Source organism: Falco cherrug, chromosome 1 (assembly GCF_023634085.1).
Source record: "Falco cherrug isolate bFalChe1 chromosome 1, bFalChe1.pri, whole genome shotgun sequence".
NCBI classification, from domain to species: Eukaryota; Metazoa; Chordata; class Aves; order Falconiformes; family Falconidae; genus Falco; species Falco cherrug.
In genome coordinates, this window is record NC_073697.1 from 122,251,307 (window position 1) to 122,266,414 (window position 15,108).

At 43.0% G+C, this 15,108-nt stretch overlaps 1 protein-coding gene across 2 annotated transcripts in view; it reads left to right on the plus strand.

Moving 5' to 3' along the window:
• The first annotated feature begins 220 nt into the window (after positions 1-220).
• HLF (HLF transcription factor, PAR bZIP family member) overlaps positions 221-15,108 on the plus strand; it is a 35,441-nt gene continuing 20,553 nt past the window's right edge. Inside the window, exons 1-2 of one of the 2 annotated variants that reach the window (XM_055726128.1) lie at positions 221-570; positions 1,952-2,287. In XM_055726128.1, coding sequence (XP_055582103.1) covers positions 465-570; positions 1,952-2,287 — 442 coding nt within the window. In that variant the 5' untranslated portion in view covers positions 221-464. The remainder of the gene's footprint in view (positions 571-1,951; positions 2,288-15,108) is intronic. The other variant, XM_055726136.1, reaches the window with a different exon arrangement.

The following is a 15,108-nucleotide window of genomic DNA, read 5'->3' on the forward strand; positions in this document are numbered from 1 at the left end:
GGGGCAGCGGGGCGGCCGCGCTCCTCACCGACCCCGCTCTCTCAGGAGGCGCTGGCGGCTCCCCGCCCCCCCCGCCCGCCGGGGTAACGGCCGCCGCGCGCGCGCCGGCGAAGGGGGGGGCGCGGGGCGGGGCGCAGCAGAGGGGCGGGGCCGCCCGCCGCGCCCCCCGCGCCAATGGCGGGGCCGCGCCGCGCCTGACGTCAGCGCCGGCAGCGCCTGCACATGGGCGCGCGGCCGGGGCGCGCGGCGCAGAGCGGGCGGCGGGAGCGGCGCGGGCAGCGGCGGCGGCGGAGCTGCGCGGCGGAGCGGCCTTTCCCGCGCCCCTGCTCCGGCGGCCCTCGGGCGCCCCTCGCCAGCGCGGCTCGGCTCGGCCCGGCGCCCGTCTCACCGCGCTCTGTAGCGGCGCCCGCGAAAGGAAGGGGAAGGAACCGCTGCCGCGCAGCTGCCCCGAGGCAAAGCCCATCATGTCGCGGCCGCTCCCGCTGAACCCCACCTTCCTACCTCCCACCTACGGGGTGCTGAAGTCCCTACTGGAAAACCCGCTCAAGCTGCCGCTCGCTCACGAAGACGGTGAGGCTTCCCCGGGCAGCCCGCGCTCCCCCGGCCCCCCGGGGCCGGCTCTGCCCCTCCGGGCGCTTGCGGGCCCCCTCGCACCCCTCCGCACCCCGGGTCCCCGAGGGCAGGCGCCCCGAAATGGCAGCCCCCTTCCTGCCGCTACCTCAGGGGCCGCTGCCTCGCTCCCCACTTTCTCCCCGCGGCGATTAAGTAATGGGATGATTTCGGGGACGTTAGGCGGCGAGCGATGGCCGCAGCCGGCCTGACCTAACGGAAGGCGCTCGGTTTTTCCATCGCTGCGGAGCCACCGGCTCCGGCCGCCTGGAAAAATAAATTAAAGGGCGCGATTTACCTCAGGCGAAGCGGCGGGGGGGCGGCACGGCCCGCCATTCCCCACCCACCCCACCCCCCGGCCGCGCCCGGGTCCCGCCGCAGCCTCCCCGGGGCGGCCCGCGGCTCCGTGCGCCCCCGGCCCCCGCCGGGCTACCCCGCGGCTGCAGGGCGCTCCGGGCCCGGGAACTTGCAACTTTTCGGGAAAGCTGAGGCAGTGCGGGTGCGATCGCACCTGGGATTTCGAGTGACTCAAATGCGCGTTCAAAGCAGAAATCTGTGAAGGGTTTTGTAGAGCCAAGGCGGTTTGTACCCTCAGCTTCCCGAATTTCATTGCAAAGCCACTCTTAGCAGTTCGGTGGGGTTGCTGCCAGTGGTTAAAAAGAAAATGTTACGAAGGCGTGGTAGTTACGAAGGCATACAGTCTTGCAAATCTTGTAGAGAAATCGGGTGCTGCCCATCAAAAAGGTGTACGGAATGTTGGGGGAATGAGTAGGAGGCATCATTTTAACTTTTGCTTTCCTTCCGCCTTTGACTTGTTCCTTGGCTTTGCACATCACAGTGCATATTCTGCCAGGCTTCACTGCTGTTTTAAGTTAGTACATGTTAAGAAGCACTGAATTTGAGGACTATTTTCCTTGTGTAAGGATTAGCAAGACTGAGACCTTAATTTAGAAGTATGACAGGATAATAAATTACAGGGATTTTAGGTTAAGGCTGTTCCTTTTCAACAGAATACAGCAACAGCTTCCAGTTTGCTTTAACTTAAGTATTCAGCAGACTTAAAAGTGAGTATTTATTGAAACTGACGCTTAAAGCCATGCATGTAGTGGGATTGTTAACTAAAAATAGAGGAAAATCTCAAAAACACAGTTAGATCCAGCAGAGGTGCTTGGTTGGCATGACCCTTCAATTCTTTATTAAATAGAGTGAATCTAAGGAGTTAATTATGTGGAGGGAGTACTTGTTTCTTAAAACTGACAGTGCAGCAGAAATAATGAAAGTGGTACTAGCCAATATTTTTAATTACTGAGCTCTTACATCTTTATTATGTGTTTTGTTTAAGCATTCGGTAAAGAAAAAGACAAAGAGAAGAAGTTAGATGATGACAGCACCAGTACCACAGTCCCTCAGTCAGCTTTCTTGGGCCCAACATTATGGGACAAGACACTGCCATATGATGGAGACACTTTCCAGTTGGAATACATGGACCTGGAAGAATTCCTCTCAGAAAATGGCATTCCACCCAGCCCAAACCAGCACGAGCATAGCCCACACCAGTCAGGTCTCCAGCAAGCTACCTCAGCATCACCTTCTGTCATGGACCTCAGCAGCAGGGCTTCTACTTCAGTCCATCCAAGCATGGTGTCACAGAACTGCATGCAGAGCCCGGTCAGACCAGGTAAATCAGCCCTAAGAACTTCTTACGGATTTTGGCATGAGCCTTTCTCCCTAGTGTAAATCGTTATTCTCCCTGTATGGTTGACAAGCAGCTTAGAGAGCTCCAATATGATTCAAGTCACTCGCACTCCAAAAAATGAAAATAATAGCTCTGGTTATTGTTAAGTTGCTCCACTGGCATTTTGGTTTAAATTATGCAAGGAAGCTGTGGGAATTCCAAGGAAACCTGCCTATCTTTCTTTCTTGGTAGCCTAGCTATTGGCAAGTAGAAAGACCGCAAATGGAGTAGTAGGAATGCATAGATGCCATGGTGTTAAATGAACAGGTAGAAGAGAAAACGCCAGCGTTTGATGTGAGAACACAGAAGTGGTCAATTATTCTGAAGCTAAAACTTAAAGACAGTGCTTTCTGTTTGACATTTTGGCCATAATCTTTCTCTTTATTGAGCAAAGTAAATTTTTCTATAGTGTGTGGGGCAGGAGTGGAATTTTGGAGCTGCATTTTAATCGTGTTTATGTCTGCATGAACTGAGTGTAACTCTAGTTGGTAACTTGCATCTGCACTCACCTTAAGCTGTAGGCAGATAAAGTATCTTGGAGTTCAAGTTCTGATTTTAATGCATGATTCAAACCCATTTAATGTCAGTGGAAGCCTTGCATTAGTTTATTAGCACCTGAAATCATCCCTTTAGAGCCACTAGTATGAGTCCAGAGTAGCAGCTCTGGCATGACACAGGCATGGCTGAGATCATGGTCAGTGGAATAGCGTCAACATTGAAGTTTGGAAAACTTGGAGCTTAGCCTTTTTTTTTTTTTTTTTAAAGACCAAGGGTGACTTATTTATTGTGCTCTTCTGCTCATACAAGGTTTGCAAGAGCAAAGTGTGCTCTTGGCAGCAGGAAACCACTCCTCTCCCTTCTGTTTGATCATTTGCCACGCTCAGCGTGCGAAGTTATTGTCAGAATCATCTGATAAGGAGGCAAAATAAATAAATAGAAGGACAAAAGTTGTGGAGGAGGGTGAAATAGATGTCTTACAAGTCTGCAACATTCCTTTCTTGTTAAAAAGAAATAAAATACCCCCCAAAACACCCCAAACCTGTCAACAGACTCCTTGTGTCCCCGTGTCAGAGGTGTGTATTTAGTCAATTTAATTTACTTTATGTAGGTGGATTTTACTTTGTTTTGTATTTCAGTTTCAAGGCGTTTCATAGTTAACCAATAACTTGTAAGGATTTCCAAAGTTAAAGTATATTTGCAGATGGCAAGAGCAGAATATAAAAATCCCTTGCTTTTTCTGAGCCAGTTTTTAAAAATAGTGCATATATGCTACACCCTTTTCTGTCGCATATGCACACATAAAATTAAAAGCAGATAATCTGGCCCCATTCTTTTTTTCAGAGGAGGCTGGTTATAAGCCAGGCTTTTAATGATCACCTGTCAGATTTTATTTGTAATCAGCTGCCTGCCTGACTTTTCAACTCATTGATTTTTTTTTTTTGAGTTTTTCCTGAGCTGTTTGCAGCTCAGGGTTACAAACTTTTCTCATTAGAGACTCTGCATGCTTTACTGTTGTAAAAGAAGTTATGCCTGTTGGGGTAGGTTAAAACATCTAAAGTTGCAGGTATCTTTTCCCTGTGTCATCTTGCCTTAAGAATAATGTAATTTGCTTGTTAAATGTGTGTTCTGTTTAGTGTGTTTTTTTTTTAAAAAGGGAGCTCATTCAATTTCTTAAATCAGTATTCCCCCTCCCCTCACAAATAGGCACTATGACTTAATTGACAGTAGTCTGGTTTATCATCAGGTTGTTGAAATTTTTGTGTGCTGCCATGTAAAAATCTTTCTTAGAGAAGCTGTTCTGAAGATAAGATTATCTTAGAGTTTAGCATTTAAGAAAGTTTTAATGTAAGACAGTATATATTTTAAAAACCAAATTTTTAGTAGAAGTAAAAATGATCATTTTAGGTTGTCATAAGAAGTGCCAAGGCAAATGTGCTGCTTTCAAATACAGAATTTAGTCTGAAAGTAAATATTAAAATCATTATAATGGAGCCTTTTGGTTAATGTATCTTAAGACTTTTAAAATACATTTTTTTTTAAACTGTCATATGAAGAAAGGGTTTTTTATTTGGTGTTAGCTACTATTCCAGTATGCATGGCTTTGTGATTTGTATTGTTGTAATAAACCCAAGAACAAATAGTATAGTGTATACAATTTCAATAAAAAATATTTCCATGTGATCTTACTTTTTTTAGGAAAACTGAATCTTTAAAGTGGTGGTAATTCTTCTAAAAATGTTTCATTGTTGTGTCCTCTGAATTTTGTCTTACAATGGAAGCCTGTTTGAGTGTGTGGACTTGGGCTGAAAGAGGGGTCAAACCCTGTACTGCTTACATCCCTACTTTAAGTGGCTCTGCAGTGTTTAGCATCAGTGTATCACGTGCAGTTGGTCAGAACTCCTATACCTGCGTGTACTCTGTATCAGGGAGGATGTACATGTGCACGTGGAACACCGCATGTGACTCGTGTACATAGATGGTGTGTCTTGGATGTAGAGGGTTTATAGAAGAGTGGCATAAAAAGATTGTTTTGCACATGTGTTGAAATACATGCCTTATCTGACTTCAGAAGCTAATGGTATTGCCCAAATATGTATTTTATACCCTCTCTGGAAGAGATCTTGAAATCTGTGTTGGCATTCACTGATAAGTGTCGCCAGGCTCAGCAAAGCTGAGCTGATCCTGACTGTAAGCATGACATTACAAAAATCCTCACTGTTGACTTTTTTTTTTTAAAGGTAAAAAAAATAAGAACAAAAAGGTTTCTTATAAATTTAACTTAATTCAGTATTTCCAGCTCAGACTGTCTGGTTGATGGAAAAATGTTTAGGCTCACTAGTTTGTCCCTGTTCTCTGGACTATAGCAAAGAATAAAGCAAGCATCTACTTTCCCATAAATCTGTTCAGAAAATGTACCTATAGCAAATACTGCGTTTTCTTTTGAAGAGGAGGGACACAGGATAATGGCTGTTGCAAGACTGGAATGCGATTTATTTCTCTTTCACAGTACCAATTTTGTTAATAAAAAATGGTATTTTAATGTATTTTTAGCATTGCAGACCACCATTCATTGTAATGTGTAGACGCATTTAAAACTGCTTTTCAGTCTCTATATTGGATGCTGGTTAATTGGTTGAAAACAGGTTTTATGAAGCTAACCTTTAATTTTGTTACTTCAGACACTGTTTTGTGGTTCTTCATCTGTTACTCACCTTGTGTTGTCTTTTGCTAGTTTTTTTGGTGGAATGTAAATCTCCATTTAACTGTGGAGTCTTTTAAGGAAATTTGGAGTAATTGTAGCTGTTTGTATGTAAAGGGAGGTTCACGTTTTGCTGGTAACTGGTTGGTGGTTACTTTTACCTGGCTCTTTTCCCTGTGTCGGCCTTATTTGGGTGAATGGGGCAGCTACTGTAAAGGGTTTGAACGGAGTGAATTAGAGTTCAGAAGCATCAGCTACGTCTGGTGGAAGGCCCTAATTAGAAGGTGTTTGGGATTTTGTGGTTTAGATCAGAGTTTTCTGTTTGCTACCAAAGCCTTGGATGTAGGGCTGTGTCGTGCGGATGCTGCTGACACAGTGATAACCCATGTATTGTTACTGCTTTGCTCCTGAAGGAGTACAGGGCTGTCGGGGCTTTGAGAAACTCCCTCGTTCTTTGCGTTCTGTGACACTAGTTTTCAGTTTGTGTTGCCTGGATGCATTAAACTACTTGCAAAGGATCAGCCAAAGATTATTTAAGGAGAAAAAAATAAAAAAAGGCAAAACAAGTTCTGTAATCTGCTGCAGAAATGCACCTCTATGCAGTATCTGCAAGTCTAGGGGTATGTTAATCAAAAAGCTGAAAATTGTTTCCATATGAAGTGTACTTACTCCACCCTACCCCCTCAAGAACACAAGGATTTTATTAAATGCCATGCTTTATTTATTCAGCTGAGATATTTCATCTAGAGCACAGTATCCATTACCTTCGACTTCTTCCATAGACACTGAACTGTAATGATTGACACTAGGCATGATTGGGTGGTTTTTGGCATTTTCTTTTAATTCATGTTTGCGACAAGCGCAGCAGCAATTGGGAGAGGTTTGTTCTTGCTCCATGCAGCCTCTCAAGTGCATACTGGGGATGACTTGGTGAACGGGGCAGCCCACAAAAGGGTGTGTGTGCAACACTCCCTTTATTGCAGTCTTCCTTCCCTTGTGTTTCTTAACGTGACCTCCTCTTCCAGCACAGCCTTTGTAGTGTGAAAGGCAGCATTCCCAGCAGCCAGCTTGTACCTGGAATCTGCTCCTAAGCTTTAATCATTGTTTACAAGCCGTTACTAGGTGTGCATAAGCCACAGTGTGAGCCCCCTCTTTTGGAGTCGAAGGATTCTACCTCCAGCACCAAGAGGAGCTGGGAATTTCCTGGCCTTTGGTCTCCCATGTGACAACATGGGAATGACCAGCTAAACCGTCAGGCAGGCTGGTACCGAGAGCTGCTCTTCACATTGACTCTCACGTGAGGCTCTGGATGGCTGTTGCCTGCATGACCATGTGCTTCAGGCACGTGGCAGTCCCCTGTGCAGCGGGCTCAGCATGGCTTTTGCTAGAGCTGCAGGCACGCACACACGGCTGTTTGCTTCTGCCATTACCAGCCGATGCTGAAATTGCAGTGAAACGGAGAAGCTTTGCTCTGGACTGCCATGGCAAGGAAAATGCAATATGCAGACAAGTCGCACGACTCCTTTCTGGATCAAAAGGAGATGCAAAATACATTCAGGCAAATATTAAAAATAGCCTGTCACATGATAACGGGGAAAAAGTGCTGAACACAGAAGCCTTGTTAATGCTAGAAGCAAGAACACTGTGTCTCCTTCAGGAGATCTAATTTTAATATTCACTGTTAAATGTTGATTATTGGTTAAATAATTGCTTGACTGCATGAAGGAACTTGAAGTTAATTCAGAGTTCAAACAGTAAACAGCATGAAACATCTTGGGTTTTATGCTATACTTTTAAAATACACCTGGCCTGACTTGGGAATAGTGCTTTCCACACAGAGCTACTTAGGCAAGTCAGGGCTATCCAGTGCTAGGAGGAGGATACGCAGAGGGAACAAGTAGGGGTGTTTGTCTCCTTAGATGTTTCAAGGATGTCTGAGTGTTGAACTTGTTGCAATTATCTAGAAAAAGCACAGTGTCTCTCTTGGAGCCTTGTTTCCCAACTCAGTGCATTGGAAAGTGATTGAATGATTCTCTAGTGCAGTGATTTGATGTATTTTTTTTTCAAGAAGCAAGTATACCCTGAAGTCTTTTATAAAACAATGTGTTACAGTTAAGAGAGAAGACCTCATCGGGAGATGTATACAAAGAAGACATTGATATTATCTGATTAGATGAAGCTGCTAGGCAACACATTAAATTGTTCAATCTCTACATATTTATATGACAGCAGATTGGCAATTGTGGGAGCTAGCAGTGGCCAGATTCTGCCCAATTAATCTAAGCAATGAGTACTTTACTCCTCATGTGGTCTTACTGATTTCAGTATTTCTCAGCAGGCCAGCAGCTTGTTGACTGCTCTCCATCAGCTCCTAGGTGGAGCAGCAAAATGTCACCATTCACTCTCTTGTCATTCATCTTTCTGGATTATTATATTTTTTTTAAGAGGGGCAGCAGCTCTCTGCTCCAGTGGAGTTTTCTCAGGATGAAAGGACATATTCAACATTGGTAAAGAAGACTTTAGAGCATCGTGAAATCAGAAGCATGGTTGGCTGGCAGTATGCTATGGAGCTATTTAGTGTTTATATCACAGAAACATGATCATAAGTTTTACCTTTTTTGAAGTCTCTTTCATAACAAATGTATATTTCCCATATTTTGTCTGCGTTTCACAGAAGACCGATGATTAGAAAAGAGTATTTCAGCTAAGTGATATTCAAGAAAAACTGTAGTTTGATCTCTTCTATGTTAAGTAGATAATAAAAGCTCTGAAAAAAACATTTACTTAAACCTCAAATCTACTGCGTTTAATGGAGTAACTTATACATAATGAGTCAGTATAGAAACTGTAAAATGCAAGGTTGTGTCAAAATGATTGCATGACAGATTTTGTAGCTTCTATCACCTTTTTTTTTAATGAAGAAATGGCATTAAAGAAACTGTATTTATTACAAAGCTGAATTTGGTCCTGAGAGCTTTGAAGCTAATGTGGGGAAAGCTAACAAGCTAACACAGGTACGTAAGGCAGTGTGTGTTGCAACATTTTTTTTTTTTTTTCCGTTTTCTTTCTTCTTTTCTCTTTCTCTTTTCTCCTGGAGCTCTTCATAGCGCTTCAGCTTTGCATAAGTGAGGTGCTATCCATCAAGTTTTAAATGAATACAAGTTATTGTTCAACCTCTCGCATTTCTGACATGCTTGAAACTTGTACAGTTATGCTTCCCTGCCCCATTCTCTGAACTAAATTTTGCCAGGGCTAAATTTGGCCCAGATTTTCATTGTGTACCACCCAGCACCATGGTTTAGCTTCTCTGATGTGGCATGCTCTTGCTTCAGGGTTCTTCGCTCAACTTTGAGAGAAACTGCTTTAGCTTTTCATCTTACTTGTATTATTCTCTTGTTCATATTTGCCATTTAATGAAAACAGGCATTGAGGATTTTGAAGCTCCTTGCTTGTGCTTTGGTGTATGGCTGTTTGTAGGGGGAAATAAAAAATCCAGATTGATTAGGGACCTAGAAAACTCAGGTCCTTATTAACTGGAATGCAAATCTAGATTATTACTGAAACAAGACTTGACAGGAGCTGCAGATCAATGTATTACCATGTATTTACTACAAGCAGAAGCTAGAGTGAATATAACAGTAACTCATCTGTAACAAAACGTCATCCTTAGATATGTAGGTGTTTAAGCAGAGAGGTGAAAATACATAGTTTGGCAAAGATGTGTTGAGGAAGGAGAATGGTTTGGGGGGAAAAAAGTGTGTTCTTTCCCAGTTAGCCTTAGGGAGCTCAGCTTGCTATAAATTCTTTGTTCTGGAACATGGCTGTGGACAATAGGTCAAAGATTAAGTAATTCATTACAGAACTGGTTGGTACTCCTGAATTTAATAAACAAATGAATGAACAGGGTTCTGTCTGTAGCAAGATCCATTACTTTGTGTGGTAATGGTTGGATCTTTACTTCTACATGTAAGGCTCCCTGTTAATTCTTGTATGTGGACATTGCTACATTTGAGGTGACCTGGTAACTTGGCAATCATGATGCAGATGAAAGCACTCAAACCAGAAATTAAATGCAGTCCCATTAGTAACTGCTTATAATTTGAGATTCTAAGGATGTGAGGAAGGAAACTGTAGATTGCATTTTGAAAAACAGAAGGAACAATAATATGAAACTTCTAAACACAAAATACTCCTGCAGAACTGTTTGACAGAGCAATTAATATTTTGAGCACAGTGAGGTTACGGAAATAATAGCACTAAACCTTCTTGTGGAAGAGTACATTACTCAAGGCTGCAGAATATAAAACACAATCTCAAAGCAAGAGGGCTGCATTGAAACAGCGAAGGTGAGTTAAAACAGCTTGGTCATTTTATAAACGCACCATTTCAACATTTGGAAATGAGTCCTACTCCAGCAAGAAGTCAGCTTAAAAAACAGCTGCATGCTTAGCTTCTAATGCTTAGTAAGTAGGAACTAAGCACTCAAAAATAAATTCTGTTCCTCATCAAAACAGAGAGGGTTAAACTGACTTAATTTGAAGGACCCTGCAGCAATCAGATATGCCACTGTTCCCTCTTCCTTTGTGCTGCATAGTGGAAATATAGATGTTACTGACGTCTGTAATCCCTGCAGCTGCGGCCCCTCGTTGCAGCGTGGGGCATTTGGCCATTTCATGCCTGTAACTCTTGCAGCTCTGTTGCTCTCCGTGATAGATGAGTATTAGGGTATTTTCTTTTACCTCGTTTCCTATGAAAACAAACCATATGCAGTCATTGTAGGTCTCTGGTGTGTTCCTGCTTCATGGTTTTTGAATATATTGGCTGATTTTAACCAAATGTGGCAAGAAAGTTGTGATTCTGAAAGAACGATTGCATTCCTAAAATTTCATGAAAGTAGATGAGTGGATAGGGTGGGAATATGCAACTGAGCAGGATAAGCTGTAATGCAAATGTGCGTTTTCTACATCAGCGAATTTACATAGGACCTTTAAAATGCCTGATCTGTGTGAAATGCTTCTGGGAAAGCTGACACCCTTTCAGACACTACGAGATGTCAATTCATTTTCAGAAATTAATCTGCAAGGAACCAGGTTTAATTGGTTTAGTGTGTTGGGAGGAGGGGGGGGATAGTATCATAAACTTTTTTCCACCATTATTTTTCCTTTGAATTTCCTTGTCTCCTGGAGTCTTCTGATTATATGAGACTCCAAGGTTTCATTTAAGGAGTTACAAAACCAACTGTAAAGTCTCTAGGCAAGCTCTTGAAAGTGCTGAAGCCAGGCAATGGGATGATCTTGGACCTCTCCAAAGTAGAGCACGGTTATTTTACCAGAAAACTTTCTGAATTTTTACACAATTGCAATGCTGTATCTTGCTCCTCTTGAGCAGCAGAAGCACCCCAGCTCCGCTGCCTTGTTTGAAACCACCTTGCAGTCAGCCAGCTTCACATTTGAGGCCTGTTATCACAATTATTGCAGTATCACATGCGGGCAGGTGTCCAAGTGACCTTGTATATGTGTCTTGCCATTCATTCTTCACAGCGTGCTTTGGCCAGGACGCTGCACACAAAGCTGCCTTTCACGGCTTGCGCTAATCAGCAGAACTTTCCACTCTGCCACAGGGGGCTGGGGTGGAGGTAGGTTAGCAGTGAATGAGAAATGGGGGAGAGTGAGAGTGGGCTAAAAGTGTTGAGGGATCAAAGAGGAAAAGCAGGTCGTGGCAGGGTATTGTGTGTTGAGAGGAGGACTAGGGGGAGCACAAGCTAGGGGAAGATTTGTTTTCCTATTGGCTTTTCAAAGTTGTGCAATTTAAGAATTGGATTAACCTGATAGGACTTTGTTTTTCTGCCAGATTAGATATGTTGAGTTTCTTGGCATTGTGAATGGTACAGTACATTGTGTGCTGTAAAATATGGGTGTGTCGGAATAAAGCTGTAATGACACAACACGCTCACAGTATAATGCAGCGCTGCTGGGTGGACTCCCCAGCTCCCTTAGCGTCCCATTCCCTCTACCCCTGAACACACATAATTGTTCGGGTATTTGCAAATTTGTTTGAACCTCTCTACGTTCTGACATTGTTTCCAGCACAGCGTCAACACATTTTGATACCCTTTGTGGTAAGGTAAACTATCTGAGCCCTGAAAGCCTGTTTGGTCTGGCAGTGGCATGCACTATATGAAGTGTCTCTTGTTTTTTTTTTTTTTAAAAAAAAAACAACTCTGAAAAGACACTAGAGTTTCTTCCTCCTTTCTCAGGGTTAAGTTGGAGAAAGTTTACTGGGAAATGTTGCAAAATTTCTCTGCCGCCCCCCCCCCCCCCCTTTCTTTTTTTAAACTAAGACATTTCCTTGAGCTTAATTTTTGGAGGGTTAAAAATCAGATACAGATTAGAAATAACCATAAGTGCTGAGCTCGTTGTTTGAAGCACACCACAGCGGCACATGGATGTCCAAGTAAAATTTTCACAGCAATATGTATTTGCTCAGTGGTTTTTTTGTTTCACATGCGTTCTGAGATAATTGAATTTGGTGTATCCATTTTATATGCTGGGCTAGCCCCATGGAGTAGCCCAGTTCTCTTTGCTTACTGCACAGTGAGGGTGGAGTAATGACTGACTGCGACCAGGCAGCTAGAGAAGGGTGGCAGGAATTAAGAGCCCTGTTGAGCTGCGTGGTCGCTGCTCTGAAGACCAGTAAAGAGTGTGCAGACTGTGGTGACTAAAAGTACAAATACCGTGGGGCACTGTTGTTTAATTCCCACTCTTGATTGCCAGACTTCTCCAGGAATCACAGCTACCCGGGCAGGTTAGTCACAAGGGACTGCCCATAGCATGGCTTTTGTCACCCTGTCTAGGGGCATGCCCTCTGTATCAGTACATATACGTGGAAAAATGAGGAGTTAAATCTCCTCCCTGTAGTGAAGATTATTTCCCTTGGAAGAGAAGAGCATAACAGATAAGGTTAATAAGCCAGGTAATCAAGATTGTGCCATGTTCCTTAGCTGTATGTTGTTACAATGCCTTACTCTAATTCTAATTCACATAGCAAACCTGGTTGTTTTTTGCCTCGTTAGATGAAGGATTTTCTGAGGTGGTAGGAGTCTGGTGATTGAGGCATTTTTTTGAGCACCACACAAATTGAGTAAATTGGAGGAGGAAGTTGACCTTGTGAACACCTGCATCACTCAACTGTGTACTTAAATGGGAAAACTAGGAAAGAGTGCAGCATATTTGAAGTTAACCAGCATATCTCCTTTTTGAGGAGGTTAAACCACAAGCTTTCAGTTAAAATCTTGGACAGCTGTGGTTTGGGTGTCTGTTTGAAACACCTTAGCTGTTGGTATCTTGGCACTTAAAAAATCAGGGCATGGATTGTCCAGACCCCCAGACCTGACATCTGTGGCTGCTCTCTGAAAAGCTAGTCTTTCTCTTGGACTGGACTCATCACCAGCTTGAAGAAACACTTTTCCAAACTCTCATATCTGTTCAATTTTCTCAGTGCGACATGGTTGAAGTAATTGTTGAAAATTGTGGTAGTTTTTGTCTGCAAGCTGTTCTGAACATGTGAAAAGAAATCATTAACCAAATAGAAGGAAAGAACTGGAGGTGTAATTGTCATGTGTGTGTCTGATTTCACCAGCTGCTGCACATGTCTAGGTTGTCAATTTATTTCTGTTGGAAAGTAAACAAATCTCACTTATGTACTGTCATGACTGTTTCATTCGAGTTGCTCTTATCTGTAGCAGGGATATACTTGTGGAGGTCTTGGCGTTTGGAGGCTTTTCTTTCTGCTTCCACACGTAACATGCTCTCATGAATCACGTGCATCTTGGATGCTGTTTGTCTCTAAGTCAGTTACTTAAAAACGTTACAATTACTACTATCAAAATATACCTTATCATCAGGGCAACTTTTATCCTGGTATTTGGATTGAATCCTTCAGCCAAGTTCTGGCTCACTTCATGAATGTTTCTCGGTGTTCAGTAGTGCTGCTTGGTAGCTATTTAAGTTTTGTCAGCAAAATCTGAACCATAGGGGATGTATACCACCATCAGATTGACACCCTTCCTGTATTGGTTCACATCCTGAGAGGCCTACATACCTTTGATTCTCATGAGTATGGAATTCAAAGTTATTCAGCGTTTTGCATTTTTGAACCACTGATGGGAAGATCTTATTATCCTATATGATGAAGAATTTATCATATAGGTCCTTTAAAAAAGGGTCTGCATCCTTGAAAGAGCTGCTGGGGTGTCACTTCTATCCAAATCCAAGTGAATGCCGGTGCTCAGCACCCTTGCCAAATGTGCTCAGCCCTACAAGCCCACTTAACACCTCATTAAAATACAACACTGGCAACACTAGCATTTGAGCAGACTCCTTAAGTAATTTTTTTTGCTGCCCTTCAGTTTATAGCCCATGGCTTGTTGTTTCCCACTTTCTCACGTTTTCCCAAAGCCACTGGTGTGTACAGTCTGAAGATCACATTTAACCAACACAAGGAAATCAGCTTGGCCCGATGGGCTGCTCTGTCACGTGTCTGAGAATGTGTTCACTCTGTTCTGCCAGACTATGGCTAGCTGAGCAAAATACAGTGAAGCTCTGGGCTTCTGGCCAAGCTTTTATTTCAGTTTGGAGCTTACAGCCACATATTTGCTATTTGGCAGGACATCCACTGGGGTATATTTGGATAGTAATCTAGCATTGTTTTGCTGCTTTTTTTCTTCTTTTTTTTTTTTTTTTTTTAATGCACACATAGTATAATCCCAACACTTACTTTGGCCAGTCAATACAAGATTTCTCAGTGTGCACCGTTATGTATGTGCACTCAGAACGTGTAGCCATGACCTTTGATAAATACAAGTCAAAGCAATTAACTTTCTTTTATTGAAAAATTCTGGATGTCCTACTCTTTGCCCCCTATGTGCCGATAACAGAGCTATGTTGTTACTCTTTCCAAGATCAAAAGCTTCACTGGGGTTTGATTGAAGTCCAATTATGGAAGGAAGTAGCTGTGCCGGAGCTCTGAAAATAGCAATAATTGTTGAAATAATAAAGTGTGTCCTTGTGTGTCTTTATAATACTTAAAACTTGTTTTTTGGGGGGAAGGGGGTGGCTTTCCTCTAGTTTTAAAATGAAAATATTAGCAGATGTCTTGGGGAAAACAGGAGTGTGCTGTTAGAAGAACAAGTATCCCTCTCTGGATTTCTTTCTTCAGTTCTATTCTCCACCCCAAGTCTGCCTTCCTCTGAAGCTGTTTGCATGGAGCCTGACTCATGCAGGAAAATAAAGCTGGATTTGATTTTTAAACTGTATGGGAGACTTTGGTTTTGTGGGGATAAAGGCTTTATGATGCAAACTCATTTATTTCTCTGTGAAACAAAATGGGCTTTTCAAAATACAGCGTGTTTTGGAAAGTTGGCTCTGGGTTTGAAACCCCAACATCTCTGAGGGCACCCTTCTATGAAAAAATAGTACAAAAAGATGTAGCACTTGGGGAGGGTGTACAAAACATGATCACAAGCAGTAGGGTTTGAGGAGCAGTTCTTCTTACTTTATGAAGGGAC